The sequence below is a fragment of the Lissotriton helveticus genome, chromosome 7 (genome assembly GCF_964261635.1).
Source record: "Lissotriton helveticus chromosome 7, aLisHel1.1, whole genome shotgun sequence".
NCBI classification, from domain to species: Eukaryota; Metazoa; Chordata; class Amphibia; order Caudata; family Salamandridae; genus Lissotriton; species Lissotriton helveticus.
Genome location: NC_136068.1, coordinates 1,850,431,109 through 1,850,447,951, shown reverse-complemented (window position 1 = coordinate 1,850,447,951; position 16,843 = coordinate 1,850,431,109). Strand labels below are relative to the sequence as shown.

General features: G+C 44.6%; 1 protein-coding gene across 1 annotated transcript in view; it reads left to right on the top strand.

Moving 5' to 3' along the window:
- Positions 1-16,843, top strand: part of LOC144767767 (killer cell lectin-like receptor subfamily B member 1B allele A) — a 231,582-nt gene that overhangs the window by 34,211 nt on the left and 180,528 nt on the right. Inside the window, exon 2 of the mRNA XM_078651149.1 lies at positions 3,890-3,904. Coding sequence (XP_078507275.1) covers positions 3,890-3,904 — 15 coding nt within the window. The remainder of the gene's footprint in view (positions 1-3,889; positions 3,905-16,843) is intronic.

Genomic DNA, 16,843 nt, shown 5'->3' with positions numbered 1-16,843 from the left:
CTAACACGACAGCCATTCTAGGTACCATGGTCTCCCTGTTCACGATCGCCCGTCAGTGCACTTCCCCGACCCTACAAGCATCCCCCATGTACCCTGACTGCCCCCGCTCTCACATGCACAAGTCACGAACCCTCCCCTTCTGCGTGACTCTGCCTTTGGGAATCACACCCCGCGCCTGACCAACACCTCCTTTCCGTCCATGAATACCCCTCCTTTGATGACCCCTTCCTCTGAGCCCAATTGCCTGTACGAACCGCTGGTCATCCCTTAGCCTGAGGGTACAGTTTATTGCCCACTACTGTATGCACTCGCCTCTCTTGAAAGGAGCCACTATTGATCATGACCTCCCCACCCCCTGAGATTCGATCAGGCGCACACATTCCAAAGGAATCGGCAGAACACTCAGCTGCGTGATAGCCCCCTCCCATTGTATGAGGGGTAAGGGCCTCTACTGTTGTCATGTGTTGGAATGGGCCGGAACTGGGGGGGTGCCGGGGATGTCATCCTCATACTTCACAATGTCTTTGTTGTAATAAAGAACGTTCACATGTCTTAAACCAGTGTATAAAAGACCAGGCCTCAGAGAGGCTAAGAGAGCACCTCGAGACGATACCTTGTTGTCCGATCTGACGTGTTCTGCTCCATCGGAATAAAACTTGTTTCCTGTCTTCCTGTCTCCAGCGCCTGCCTCTTTATTGGATAACTTCGTATGGTATTAGAGGCGTTTAACGCCGGGCAAATTTAAGTTAGGAAGCATCAACTAAATCGCCCGACCATTTTGTATTGATTTCCATCAGGAACAGAATACTAAAAGTTAGCTATACAATGTTTGGTTGTCTTTTAGTGTGACCCTGATTAACCAAACCTAAAACCTACAGTGAGGTACCTGAAGTTGGATGACCGGCCCCCATTGGGGTTGGCTGCAATCAACAACAATTCTTGGCCAGGGGCAGACACTGGGAAGTATCTAGTGTCGCTTGCGGTGCGTTAAGTACGCAGTCAGACCTTCCCAGTCTCTGCCGGAATTGGGGAGTTTACCTGCTCCCAGATTTTGCTGGAAACATTGGTTCACAAGAGTGGAAATGAGAGAATTATTGCCATTAATGTTCTGAATAATTATATTGATGTGTGTCCCTCAGATCAGTTAGCTTTACTTGTGTCCTATGTGCAATCACTAAGGGAGACCTCAGAGATCTTGCTGCAGTACTTAGGAGTCAGATCTTAGAGATGACTGCTGACTTTGAACAGAGAACACCCTTTCAGCTTCTCCTAATCTCCACTGCTTTAGGCCTAATGCTTCGTTTCTGTGTATTATTATTTCTCTCATCAGAATCCTTCATTTGGGTTTCTGAACGGACACCTTACCTTGTTTGCAGAAATTGAATGCCCTTTTATTGCCAGACTATATTCATTTAGATTAGGGATTTCCTTTATGAAACACACTTGCTGAATACTATTCTATTTGTAATTCTCACTAATTTACTATTTTATCATAAATTGAAATATTGACTTTTTGATTATTTGAGTCTGTAACAATAATGACTAAAACTCAAATACTTATTGAACTAATGAATTGATTTTAATTGATTTGCCAATAAACCTTCTAAACTCACACCAAATTTATGTTTGATTTCTGTAAAGTGCCAATTGGACTTCATTGTTCATGGAAATTGATGTAAATGATAGCTTCATGCTGCCTCTCCTTGTCGACTAACAAAAGTCCATATGACAAATGGCAGGTGTTATTTATTGATTTTACTCAGTGACTGCGATACAAGAATCCCTGCTCCAGCAAGTGGTACCAGAGTGACTGTTAATGTCACAGGATAAAAGGAGACACTTTGATTAATTTGCCCAAGTGTAGAATTCATCATGTCTCTAAAGTCCATGGGTCAACTTTGAAGGCTGAAGAAGTTCAGTGGTTTCGAGGGCATTTGCAGTGGTGGAGGTATCAATAAAGTTGTGGGTCACTATTGCCTACGCTGAGCAAGTGGTATTGAGTTGAAGTTTTATGCCTTGTGTTCTGGTATTGTCTATGGTTAATTGTGCAAATGTTCATATGTGAATGATGCTGAGCAGGTGAATTTGTTATCGAGCTGGTCATAGTCCAAGAAATCGGAATAGATAAGTGTGTTATTATTTTTCCTGGTTATAGTGTGCATTTTCTAACTCTAGCGGAACTGCTATTACATGTGTTTATATCAAGGTTTGGATTACCAGTTTCTCTAGTGTAAGATTGTGAATCTCATTTCAACAATGAGATCCTAAGAATACTTTGTGCAGCATTACAGATCGAGCAGAGTTTACACTGCAGTTATTGACCAGAAACCTCTAGGATTGTTAAACAGCTAAAAGGAACCATAAAGTCCCAATTGGCAAAAGTGTGTTCCTCCACATTATTGAATTGGCCAAATGATTTGCCATTGGTATTGATGAGCCTTAGAGGTACTCCTGACAGGAAAACAGGATTGTCCCCTCATGAGATTTTGACTGTGCATGCAATCAGACTGCTCGTTTTACCTGCAAATGCACGTTTCAACATCACAGATGACATGATGCTTCATTACTGCAAAGGATTGGCTGATGTGGTGTGATCTGTTTCTCATCAGTTTAAAGATGCTATGCAAATACCATATCAGGAATACTGCCATGACCACAGTCCAGGCGAGTGGGTGTTGATCAAGAAGCACATGCGGAAGACTTGTCTGCAATTGAAACGGAAAGGTTCCTCTCATGATCACTGCTGTTAAGTCAAGTCAAGTCAAGTCAAAATTTATATAACGCACTACATACCCAGAGGGTCTCAAGGCGCTGAAGGAAGGGGGGAGGATTACTTATCGAATATCCAGGTTTTAAGCTGTTTTCTGAAGGCTAGGTGGTTTTGAGTGAGGCGGAGGTGGATGGGAAGGGAATTCCAGGTTTTGGCCGCTAAATAGGAGAAGGATCTTCCCCCCATGGTGGCTTTGTGGATGCGCGGGACGGCGGCGAGGGCTTGGTTGGACGAACGTTGCTGGCGGGTGGGAGTGTAAAAGGAAAGGCGCGTGTTGAGACAATCCGGTCCAAGTTCGTAGAGGGCTTTGTGTGCGTGGGTGAGGAGACGGAACGTTATCCTTTTGTTGATGGGGAGCCAATGCAGGTCTTTCAGGTGACCGGAGATGTGATCTTTGCGAGGGATGTCTAGTATGAGTCTGGCTGAGGCATTTTGGATGCGTTGGAGTTTTTTCTGCAGTTTTGCGGAGGTACCGGCGTAAAGGGTGTTTCCGTAGTCCAGACGGCTAGTAATCAGTGCGTGGGTGACCGTTTTTCTTGTTTCGGTGGGGATCCAGCTAAATGTTTTTTTGAGCATGCGTAGGATGTTGAAGCAAGATGATGAGACGGCGTTGACTTGTCTGGTCATAGAGAGTGAGGAGTCTAGGATGATCCCCAAGTTCCGTGCGTGGTCCGTTGATATGGGGGCTTGTCCGAGGGCCGTTGGCCACCAAGAGTTGTCCCAGGTTGAAGGGGATGCACCTAAGATGAGGACGTCCGTTTTGTCCGAATTCAGTTTCAGACGGCTGTGCTTCATCCACTCGGCTACTTCTTTCATCCCTACATGTAGGTTGGTTTTAGCGGTGATTGGGTCTTTGGTGAGTGAGAGGATCAGCTGAGTGTCATCAGCGTAGGAGATGATGTTGAGGTTGTGTTGACGTGCGATGGTTGCGAGGGGGCTCATGTAGACGTTGAAGAGGGTGGGGCTGAGTGATGATCCTTGCGGGACGCCGCAGATGACTTTGGAGGCCTCTGACTTAAAAGGGGGAGGCGGACTCTCTGAGTTCTTCCAGCGAGGAACGAGATGATCCAGTCTAATGCTTTTCCTTGAATTCCGATGTTTCTGAGGCGTTGTATCAAGGTGCTATGGCAGACTGTGTCGAAGGCTGCAGAGAGGTCAAGGAGGATGAGGGCGACAGTGTCTCCGTTGTCCAGCAGTGTTCGAATGTCGTCTGTTGCTGCGATGAGGGCGGTCTCGGTGCTGTGTTTGGCTCGGAAGCCAGACTGTGAGGAGTCTAGAGATTTGTTGGTTTCGAGGAAGGCGGCAAGCTGATTGTTGACGGCTTTCTCAATGACTTTGGCAGGGAATGGGAGGAGCGAGATGGGGCGGTAGTTTTTGAGTTCGGTGGGGTCAGCTGTGGGTTTCTTAAGAAGGGCGCTGAGTTCGGCGTGTTTCCAGCTTTCTGGGAATGTGGCGGAGTTGATGGAGCAGTTGATGACGTCTCGGAGATGGGGTGCGATAGTGGAGTCTGCTTTGTTGAAGATGTGATGGGGGCATGGGTCTGTAGGGGATCCTGAGTGGATGGAGTTCATCAGGTGAATGGTGTCTTCTGTGGTGATTGGGTTCCAGTTGAAAAGGTTATTCGAAGGAGGTACAGGTTTGGAGGTGAGTGGGGTGGACTCGTTAACTAGTTGGTTGTCAAAGCTGTTATGAATGTTGGTGATTTTGTCATGCAAGAATGAGGAGAGGGAGTCGCAGAGAGCTTGAGAGGGGGTGATGTCGTTAGAGTTGGCGGTGGGGTTGGTGAATTCTTTGATGATGTTGAAAAGTTCCTTGCTGTTGCGGGCGTTGTTGTCTAGTCGGTCTTTGAGTGCTGATTTCTTGGCTGTCCGGATTAGTTGGTGGTGTTTGCGGGTGGCCTTTTTGAAGGCGGCTTGGGTGATAGTGTTTGGGTCTTTTTTCCAGGTTTTCTCAAGGGAGCGACAGAGCTTTTTGGATTTCTTAAGGTCATCGTTGAACCAGGGGGCGTTCTTGCTTCCTTGCTTGATTTGATGTTTTTTCAGGGGTGCTAGTTTGTCGGCGGTTTGGGTTAGCCATTGTGTGAGGTTGATGGCGGCTTGGTTAGGGTTCGTTGAGTAGGCAGGGGGTTTTTGAAGAAGCGAAGAGGAGATCTGGTCGATGGTGATTTTATTCCAATTTCTTCGCAGAGTTGGTTGAGGGTGGTTGTGGATCGTGGTCTTGTTGTAAATGAAGTGGATGCAACTGTGGTCCGTCCAGTGGAGGGGTGTGGTGTGAGTGAAGGAGATATGCTTGCTGGAAGAGAAGATAGGGTCGAGTGTGTGTCCTGCGTAGTGTGTGGGGGTGTTGACAAGTTGTTTGAGTCCGACATTGTCCAGAAGGGTGGTAGTGTTACTGTCGTTGCTCTTTTCCAGGTGGAAATTGAGGTCTCCCAATAGAATGTAGTCCTCGGAGGGGAGGGCATGTGGGGTGATGAAGTCAGTGATGTCTTCGCTGAATTTTGTACGGGGTCCTGGTGGCCTGTAAATGAGGATGCCTCTGAGTGTGGTTTTGGGGTCGGTGTGGATCTGGAAGTGAAGGTGTTCAGCGATGGCGAGGTTGTCTTCTGAACTTGTTGAGACGCGAATGGTGTTCTTGTGGACGATGGCGATGCCTCCTCCTGTTTGGATGGTGCGGTCTCTACGGATGATCTTGTAGCCGTCTGGGATGGCTATGGTGATGTCTGGAGCTGAAGAGGCATTCATCCAGGTTTCTGTTAGGAAGGCGATGTCCGGAGAAATGGTGTCGAGTAGATTCCAAAGGTCGATGGCGTGTTTGTGAACCGAGCGGGTGTTGAGAAGGATGCATTTAAGGTTGTTGGTGTTGGATCTCTGTTTGGTGTTTGTGGGTTTGGTGTGGTTCTTGAAGCAGGAGAATTTGCAGGAGTGGCAGGTGAAGGGTCCGTGGGTGTGTCCTGGTGCTGCTTGGGCGCAGTTAGGATGTCGGCCGGGGTTAAGTGCTAGGAGGGTGGAGACGTCGTAAGTAATGCGGGAGGGTTGGGTGTAGCGGGGACCAGGGGGTCTGGCCCTGGGCGCGGTCCAGGCGCGGACGGGCGTAGACGGGCTTACCTTTGGCGCACCTTCGGCGCGGCCGCAGCACGTGGACGCTGCGCGTTGGGACATCTGTCATAAATGGATAGTGGAGGGGGCGGAGCGTGGGAGGGGCAGCTGGGAGGCGGGAGCGAGGTGGAGGGAGGGCTCGGGTCAACCAGCAAAATGGCAGCAACAACAACAAGCGCTGCAAGGCAGGGCGATATGGGGGCACAGGCAGTGGGGGCAATGGGGGCGCTATGAGGGCGAGATAAAGGTAAATATACTGGCGCAGTGGAAGCGGAATTAAGCGCGGAGTCAAAGCGCTATGCCAATAGACAATACAGTACAAGGTAATGCACAGCCAAATACAAGTCAAAGCGCTATGAAAGATAATGCAGAATAATGTACATTCAGAGAAAATGTCCAGAGGTGCGCGCTAGCGGTTCAAATTGCAGAAGCAGAATTTAAGCGCTACGATACCACAAGTGAGGTGGAGCTGAGGAGGTGAGGAGGAGGCCAGGGGAGCGACCACTCGTGTGAAAGGCAAGATGGTCACAGCTCTTCGAGAGGGTGAAGACGGCCTGTAGCTCTCGTGGGTGGGAGGGGCAGCTGGGAGGCGGGAGCGAGGTGGAGGGAGGGCTCGGGTCAACCAGCAAAATGGCAGCAACAACAACAAGCGCTGCAAGGCAGGGCGATATGGGGGCACAGGCAGTGGGGGCAATGGGGGCGCTATGAGGGCGAGATAAAGGTAAATATACTGGCGCAGTGGAAGCGGTATTAAGCGCGGAGTCAAAGCGCTATGCCAATAGACAATACAGTACAAGGAAATGCACAGCCAAATACAAGTCAAAGCGCTATGAAAGATAATGCAGAATAATGTACATTCAGAGAAAATGTCCAGAGGTGCGCGCTAGCGGTTCAAATTGCAGAAGCAGAATTTAAGCGCTACGATACCACAAGTGAGGTGGAGCTGAGGAGGTGAGGAGGAGGCCAGGGGAGCGATAACTCGTGTGAAAGGCAAGATGGTCACAGCTCTTCGAGAGGGTGAAGACGGCCTGTAGCTCTCGTGGGTGGGAGGGGCAGCTGGGAGGCGGGAGCGAGGTGGAGGGAGGGCTCGGGTCAACCAGCAAAATGGCAGCAACAACAACAAGCGCTGCAAGGCAGGGCGATATGGGGGCACAGGCAGTGGGGGCAATGGGGGCGCTATGAGGGCGAGATAAAGGTAAATATACTGGCGCAGTGGAAGCGGAATTAAGCGCGGAGTCAAAGCGCTATGCCAATAGACAATACAGTACAAGGTAATGCACAGCCAAATACAAGTCAAAGCGCTATGAAAGATAATGCAGAATAATGTACATTCAGAGAAAATGTCCAGAGGTGCGCGCTAGCGGTTCAAATTGCAGAAGCAGAATTTAAGCGCTACGATACTACAAGTGAGGTGGAGCTGAGGAGGTGAGGAGGTGGCCAGGGGAGCGACCACTCGTGTGAAAGGCAAGTTGGTCAGGATAGAAAACTGGGTGCATGCATCACACATTCAGAGAGTAAGGGACCAATTGAAGAAATAGTGTTCTTTGACCAGAACCTAGAGTACTGGGAGCGGAATCACCAGAAGCTGGACAAGAGCAAACAGTGGTTGCAAGAGACACGACAGAAACAAGGAGAAAGGGGTGAAGAACTACAGGCAGTCTCACCAATCCATTTTCCTGTGGCATTGAAGTTTCTGGAGAAGAAGAAGAAGAAACAAGATCTCAACCTGAGACCATAGCCGAGACAACACCAGAACAAAGAGATGATTCAGGCAATTACTGGTTCAAGAAGAGTCCCTTAGAATGCTGAATGGGCAAAATATCTGGTTCGAAGCAAATGAAGTCAAGTGTATCCGAACGCATACCATCAACAATCATTGAGGAACAAAATTGAGTGGTATAAGTGACACAAAGAGGAAAATCAAGAAACACCAAGAAGATCAAAAAGATCCTTGTAAGAGGTATTCTGCACATGCTTGGACATATTATATTAATCAAGTGTTAAACACACCAATAACAGATTTAATTGACCTGAGATCAGACTGTTGAACCCTGTGGCATCGCACTAAAGAAAAATTTGAGCAAGCTGTTATGTAAAACAATTCTGAAAAGAAACAAAAGAATTGAGTAACATTGTTGAATGAGAAAAGTGCAAAGCTACTGACGTAAAAATTGACATTATTAAATGAATAAAGATTTCCTTTTACCAAGGCTGCTGTAGAAGAGTAGGAATAACACATTTAAAAGAAGGCGGAGAAGGGCTAGGGATGGCTATATGACGTCTGCTGTAAATAAAGCTAAATGAACTAACAGCAAAATACAATACAGGAACCTGCTTAAAGTATAGTCAGGAAACAGACAAACATGTGTGTCCTAAACAGGGCTAGATGCAAGATCGTTATGGGTATTACATTTTCAGTAGTAGTATTAGTAGTTCTAACAGTTATATTAGTGATTTATCTCACTCCCTTGAAAGAGAATATTACTTCTACTATTGCTCTTATTACACCTGCAAATACGGTATGATGAGGTGGAATAAAAGGCATCATTTGTGAGTCACACGAGCAAAGATTACCCAGCAAACATTTGTTCTAGATTAGGTCAGGGATATACTCGGGCTATAGATGCAAAAGTCTGTTATGTCTGTGCACATTCACCCTCATTAGCTGGAGAAGAGGTAAAATACCACCATATACATCATACACAATCACATGTAGTGTATTGCTTAGATTAGTATGTAGATTTACATTTACATTTCTTTCAAAAGTTCTGTTGCAGAAGAGCATGAATCAATTTACACTCAGATACAAATGAAATGGACACAGCCTGGTATCATTTTTCAACATACCTACCTACAGGCACTATTAGAGCATACAAGAACAATTTAGCCTGCCTAATGAGACCTTTAGAGAAAATATTCATTATGATATTGAAAGAACGGAAAGCGAACTATGCGCTTAGTAAAATTAGAGGGGAAGAAAGAAAAAGATTAATTTAAAAATAAAATGACCTATCCAAAGTTGAACTTGAACAGGAGACAAAATGGTAAAATAGCCACTTTCAAAAGAAGAAACCAATTTAGAAAATGATCTGTGGGAGTTAGTATTTTTGAGCTTAAATTTGAAATACGGGAGTTTCATGGAAAATCTTGCAAGAAGAATCAGTCATACCTGGAGTTTGTTTTGTTTGTGTACAAGGTGCTTATTTGCAATTGCTAGCTGAATGGGAGGGTATTTGTTATTTATCTTTGCAGTTTACAAAAATGTATCCTGTATAAAGTATAGATGAATTAACAATGACACCATCACACTGACACACACTTAGCATAAGTGATGGAACCCAGTTGGTTGGATACATTTTTGGAGCAATCATCCCATCGGTGGGAGACATCCTAAATGATGAGAAAACCAGAAAACTTTCAGTGGTTGTTGTTAAATTGGAAACCTGCTCTTCTGGAGCTGTACACATTGGGGCAGATTTACAAGCACCTTGCGCCACTTTTACGTCATTTTTCCCATGTTAAAAATGACGTAAAAGTGACACAAGGGGCTTGTAAATAAGCCCTATTGTGCTTGCAGAGAAAGGCAGAGTCTGCAAGATATGACAGACCAGCATTCCTGTTCATAAATACCTGATGAGGTTAAGAAAATCTTGGAATTCACAAAAAATATTAGAGACTTATAACCTGAATTAGAACCATTAGAGACAACCAGTGTTTGAAAAAGTTAGCGAAAGGAGGTTCTGCCATTGGTAATTGGGTTGCAATTGATGGAGGAGTAAAAGAGAAGCGCATTTAACCCCTCCCATGCTCATGACGAGCTGAGCTCGTCATGAGCTACGGCACTCCGGTGCTCATGACAAGCTCAGCTCGTCATGGCCCGTGGAACGCTCAGGTGCGGGGAGAATTCCCCTGCTGTGCTGAGCTTTCCACAGGAGCCGGTGCACCTATGACGAGCTCAGCTCGTCATGAGCACAGGAAAGCCGTGCCTTATGACAAACTGAGCTCGTCATGAGCATGGGGGCGCTGTGCGCGCCCCCCCCAGCACAGTGGGGGAATTACCCCCGCAGCGAAGGGGTTAAATGCAAACAATTGTTGTATGCAGCCATATTTATCCATAATAGGCCAAAATAATGAAAACAACATTTACCTGACAAACTGACATGACAAAAAATGCTGAGTTCATATAAAATTTTATTTTTGTGACCTTCCCATGGACATGTTTTTCTTAAAGAATAATAGTTGCCGAAATGTTTCCATCTCATTCTGCAAATGTTTCTACTTACACAATGTTCGCTGTTAGATCTGAATAAGTATGCTATTTACAAATGATAGATATGTCTATTCCCTCAAGGAAAAGTAGTTTTGAAAATGGAAGAGTTGCAAAATAAGACTAGAAGAAGCCACAAATTGATAAGAAATAGCTGCGGCTTTCATAACTGTTGTGTAAATTTATTGTGTTCCTTAGCAAAGATGAGGAGTGATCCAGTTCCCATGAGAGCATCGAATGATGATTGGCTTGCTGAAGAAAATAGCACCGCAAATTGAAACAATGATCACAAGTGTTCCCTCTAATAGTGTCTGCTCCTAGAAGAGGTGACTCCAGAGCCACAACCAAATCATGTTGATACATACCCCTATGCCATTTTCCTTTTTACTTTATCCACATTGCTCTGAGGCTCAACTGAATTTCTTGAACCTCTCTTTATAAGAAGTTCTGGTTTTTACTGACTTTGGTTTATATATTTGACTTTGATGCAGAAGCTTTATGCTTATGTTCTCACTCTCTCGCAGATGAGAACTCTTTAAGGGTTCTGACTAACACTTTTCTGCCCATTCCTAGATTAGTGATTCTTCCCTTTATTGAACGTGCTTAATATATTTAATGATGATTAATGACTATTTTTGATGATTGATTATTGGCAAACTAATGATTGATATTGATGAATTTATATGCTGATGTTAATTAAGATTAAATACTAAAAGATGTGATTACTAAAACCCTTGAACTCATAACAAACTCCCATTATTGACTGATAATTGATTAGTGATTGTGATGATTTATGTGAAGAAATGTAAATTGATACTTGTATAGGGCACTACTCACCCGCAAGGGTCTCAAGGCGCTTGTACGAATACCGCTGTGGAACCCATCCTGGCTTTCCCTGTGAGGTGTCCACTCCTGGGTACCCCCAAGGTGGAGGCCAGGCATCCTTAGCGTTGTGGGGGCCGTTGTGGAGATTAAGCAAGCTATTGCCCAGAGTTGCAGAGTGGGACTCCATGATTGGAATAGGCACCGAGGCGAGAATTATCAGGTCCGTGGACTTTTTGAGCCCAAGACCCGCCGAGGCAGGGAATTGAACCCTGGTGTCGGGCTAGACCTCTGCATCAGGGTCTGCCACTCTAACCATTGAGCCACACTTCTCCACTGAACAGCTCCTGAATAATCCAATTCAACATCAATCGTTTGTCTACCTGCACAGTGGTAATATTTTCTCTTGTAAACTGATAATTTAACTAAGGGTCCCAACTTTAGCTAACTGTATTACAGTTTTTATTAAAATACAATTGCTTATCATCTCCCTTTTATTTGGCACACTGTCCCATGCTACAGCAAACATGAAGAGGGGACCAGACCCAGATTGACAGTAAACACTGTTTGCTATTCTTTTCATCCACTTCCCCTTTCCCCTGCATACTGGCACTGTTCAAGTTCTTAACTTTCATTTGAAAGAGGCAGTGGTTTTGTGGCTTAGGGAAGTATCTTCGGAAACAATATCTTGCTCCTACAGGATTGCACTACAAAAAGAAGAAAACCAAAGAACAAGTTAGCACCATAATGTTACAGATGAGTACCACAGAATGAAAAAACTCTTCTATTTCAGTTGATCGTAAGGTAGGACCATTATCTGAAAAAAAAGATTTGGGGAAACTCCCTCTTTTTAAAACATCCTCAAACAACTAAAGGACCCCAGAAGGAGAAAATTCCTGCACACATGCAACCCCCACCTTAAATATGATCCGAGCAAACCCGCTAAGTAAGTAGTGTGATCTTCTCCCTTTAATCACAGTTGCAACTTCTTTCCAAGGATCATTTGGAAGCTTTATGGAAATCATGGGTACTTGTCGAGGAGTCAAAATTTATTCTCACTATTTCTACATTCTAAACATCGTCTAACCAAACTTTTCCCTTCAATATCCACAACAAACCACCAAAAATTGGCATATAATAACTCTGGTCCTGACTCACTATATTGAGGTTCTGTAATTCTCGAGACTGACTCCATTTTATATTGTGCCACCATTTTGTGTTGCCCTCACGTAGGCCTGTGAAGGTAGCCTGGTGAACAAAGTGGCCTGGCCTTCTTAGTCCATGTATACATTAACTAAGTTTCTTTCTGACTCTGGAATGAACTGTAAGAAACTGACCTCTTCACCGGAAACTGACCTCGCAAAGCCAATTTCCCTGATCGATCTTTGTCTGAGATTGCCAATCAATGTTCAGGACATCGTTAACTTTTAGTTTCCTTGCATATGCCTTATCATGTTCATCATCTGTTACTGTTTCTTTTTTATGTTTCTTCATTACATGGGTTATGCTTTCAATTATAGGTTTGTCCGGCTTTTGGAGATTGAATTTGGGGCATTCCTAATGATTAACTTTTGGGTTGGGATACTGTACATGTAATCATGCCATGCCCTGCAGTGCCATCTAAATCAGATTAACCTTTGTGAACTATGTAATTATAATGTTTTGCCCATATCCTGCTAAAACCCCAAAGGCTACTCACCTGCTGACTCTCCAGATTTTCCATTTGTTTAGGAATGTAATTGGTACAACTCCCTTACATGCCTGGGGCAGGATAAAGAGTATATAAGACATGAAGTAAGACCATTCTAGCAGACTGCCTCATTCAGTTGCTAAGGCTTCTGTGTGACATAGTCTCACCTCATTTAAGGTTAATAAAAATGTTCTTTTATATTTCAGCTTCATGCCCAAATTCTTTATTATTGGTTTGAATGGACTAAGTGTCAGTGAGACCCCTGAGAAGGAGTTCAGATTTCTTCAACATCCAAGGTGAGCTTGAGACAAAAATCTACCCCTCAGACATTCCAGAGGAACCAGTCTAGTTCCGCTCAACAACATACCTCTGCCTGGAGACAGCTCTTCTTTCAATATAGACAATGGCTTGAATAACAGGTCAACTTTATCAGTATGAGAGGTATTATAACATTCACCAAGTCCCGATCTTCTCAGTTTCACTTCCACAGTTCCTTAAATAATGTTCCCAAAGTTACTTCCCAAATATTTACTTTTATTTACAATGAACTCATCTTGTATATCATCCTTATCCGAATGAGATACCAACTGAGACTGACAATCTGCTTTAAAATTCCGAATTTCTGGTATATATTCCACCACAAAATAAAACTCTTGAAGTGCAATTACCCATGTTATTCTTGAAAAGATGGAATCCAAACCATTCTTTATGAGCACTTCCTTCAAAGGCTCAAGACAATTGCAAACCTTACTTATAGTGCCCCAAACTTAGGGGCCTATTAGGATGCGGGCGGACTTCTGTCCACCTGCCCCCCATAGCGGTGCTGGGGGGCGGTGCGGCGAACCTGGACCAGCAATTAGGATGCCACGGTGGCATCCTGCATACATTGCATTGTGGCAGGCAGTGCTGGAAGCAGCACCCTCCACAATGCAATATATGCATGTCTCGTATTTGCATGCACAACGTGGCAGGCCCCGTGCGGGGCCTGCCACGTTGTGCATGCAAATGCAGCGGAGTACAATAACTAACACTACTTCCACAGGTATGTTACAGTGCCCAGAGCACATCACTTTACAGCAATGAGTTCACAATTCAGGCCACGTGCACCCCCTACACCCCCAACACCTTGCCTTTCCATGGCGGAGTCACTGCCATGGAAAGGCACTTCTTCGCCACTATATTGCTGTGCCTTTCCTCCCTGTAGGCAATCGGGCAGATTGCCTACTGGCAGAAAACCGGTAGACGGTCTTCCCGTCCGCCGGGGTCCCCCCGCCATCTTAATGTGGCAGGGGAAAAGTCATGCGAGCGGTGACTTTTGGCGGGTGGATTGCCACCGCCATACAGGTGGTGGTGATCCGCCCACTATACTAATCACCCCCTAAATGTTTTTATTTTCTCAATGCCAAAAAATGGCAAGTTCTTCCCTCTCAATTACTGAGACTTTTGACAATGGTGATTGGGGGAGAGAGAACATCCTCAGAGAAAGCTTCATAAGAAGTGGCTTTAAGGGAGTTGAGTATGTTGACAAGATCTGTGAGAGGTGGAGGTTTGAAGAATGATTGTACACGAAGGGATCAGTTTGAAAAGGTGAAGCAGACTTGGCGCTGCCAACGTGATGCCAGATCATCTGTAATTTTTAACTGAACAAGAGGTTAATGGCATTGCCTTTTTCAGGGTTATGATGTAGCAAAGGATAGGTGGTTTCTATGTGATCTGTACACTGCAGTACACAAGCCAAGTATTAAAAACAAGGAAAAGTTAAAACATTGTCCATGAATGTTTTAGATATGAATTTATGTCAAAGCCCATGGATGGTTGCCTAGAAATGTCCATCTGTCACATATGAAAATGCTCATTGACTCAAAGCGGATCACTGACAAAATATCGACGGACCGAATATCGAGGTAGCAAAATATTGACGCAAAAATATCAAAGTCAAGAATATCGACATCCTAGTTACATCATGGTCAGTACAAAAATATTAAAAAAAGATATCAATGTCAAAAATATAGTTGTACAAAATATCGTTTTTTTTAATGTTAAAAAATAGCGAGAAATAAAGTAAATAATACATATAATTAAAAGAAACATAGTTAAAAATATTAAAACATGTTTGAAAATAATAACTAGGGGAGGAGCTACGCTGGCAAACAAGATGGCAGCTTAGGCTCCCGGCTCCGCCGACCTCCGTATCCTGCCAGATGATCCTGTCCATTATCCTGTTTTTACGCCCTACCTCCGTGTAGATGAACTGTTCCGCACTCCGATGGTGTAATCCTGAAATTTTGATCGGCTTGTTTTACGGAGTTGCGTCGAGTCTAATTTTGTGGCCTAGTCCAGCGGGGAAGCCGGGGCCTCGAGTATCTGCATAGCCGGGTTGCAGTTCAACAACATCGGCCGAGTGATTCAAGCAGGGTCCGGTCTATCGAAGTGGAGGTTTCTTCTTTGCCCGAATTTGTCGGCGATCGTTTGACTACTTAACATCGAGGGAGGAGTGACTTGGCACGATATCGACTGTGGGTGGAGGTCACCATCCGGTGGACCCGTTTTTGGCCCCTGCCGGGGTTCGGTGGGTCGGGGCCTTTGCCTGTGGTGTCGACGGGCGTATTACTGCCGCATATAACGAACAGTCACCCTCCGACGCCGCCCGTTCGTGATCCTGTTTGTTTCCCCGGGGATACCAGTTTCAGTTTCATACGTCTTTATTTTGGTAAAATTAACCATAAAAGACATCACAGAAAATACAGTAAAAACTTTAAAAAGACGACATAATACATAGTTTATATAATACAAAAAGTCACATCTTAAAAATCGAATTAAATTTTTGTCTAAAAGACGTACAAATAGCCTCACTCATAGGTTTGTTCAGGAACAAACTATCACTGTGGTTTTCTAACTCTGATGATCCAAGACCAACCTAAAAATTTAGCAACTGTTAAAGCCACTGGGAGTGATGTTACCGTCCCTAGCAGCCTTAGGGCCTCATTGGCCCCTCTAGTGTTAAGGTTTCGACAGATTGGTTTCAGCCATTTTTCCCGTGGGGCGGCATAAGCACGACAAACAAAAAAGAGGTGACCCACAGTTTTCTCCTGTTCTTTACACCATGGACACGAGTTCCCCGTCCCACCCTTCCATTTATGTGTGAACGATCTCAAGGGTAGCGTTCCTATTCTAAATTGGTGAAAAAGTTTTCTATCAATACTCTTTGTTATGGCGTCCCAGTAACTTTCCAGGACTGGGTCCACCTTGTGCTTCAAAAACCTACCAGAAAGGGTTAGCGAGCTATGTTCCATAATCAGCTTGTTTCTATATACAGCCCAAAACTGATCCTTGAGGTCTTTTTTTGATGGAAACACACTAGTCCTAGGGTCGGACCATAGCTGAATAGGGCCCATATCTAACAAAATAGATTTTAAAGCTTTAAACCAAAGAAGATTTCCACAGCCCACTATACGTCTAAGATCTTCTAGTCCCGCGGCAAATGTGGCCAATTCAGGGGTTACCCAGATTCGCCTCCAAAGTGAAATAATTCTCAGTTTTGCCAATTCCTTTATTGGTTTGCAGCCCAGGTCCAACAATAAGGGAAGCATAGGGGTCGATTGTGGAAGACCCACCAAGTTTCGTAAAAACATGTTTTGGATTTTCTCAAGTTGGGACAAATCAACATAGCCCCAGAGATCTGCTCCATATACAATGGCCGATCTAATCTTCGTGTTATAAGTTTTAAGCGCTGGGCTTATTCTCTTGGTTAGGGAAGATCGCTGTTCCCTAACCAATGTCCCACTCAGCTGAGAGAATTTTAGTGATAATACATCCATCTGGGAAGTCCATCTTAATCTATAATCTAGAACAACCCTAAGGTAAATCATCTCATTTACCTGTTCCAAATTAATGCCATTAAGGCTTACCTGGCCTAATCTTGGTCTATTTTTAGTAAAAACCATAAACTTGGTTTTGCTGGTGTTGACCTGCAGGTCATTGGCATCACAGAATTCTACAAATTTGCTGAGAGCCAATTGGAGCCCCTTTTGTGTTTTTGAGAGTATGAGCGTGTCATCCGCAAAGATGAGAAGAGGAAACTTCATACCACCCAGACTAGGCGCATCAGTAGGAGTATTTATTTATTTATTTATTTATTTTATATTCTTATAAAGCGCCAGACTAGACTCCCGAAGGGGTATCTCTGCGCTATTGCTGTA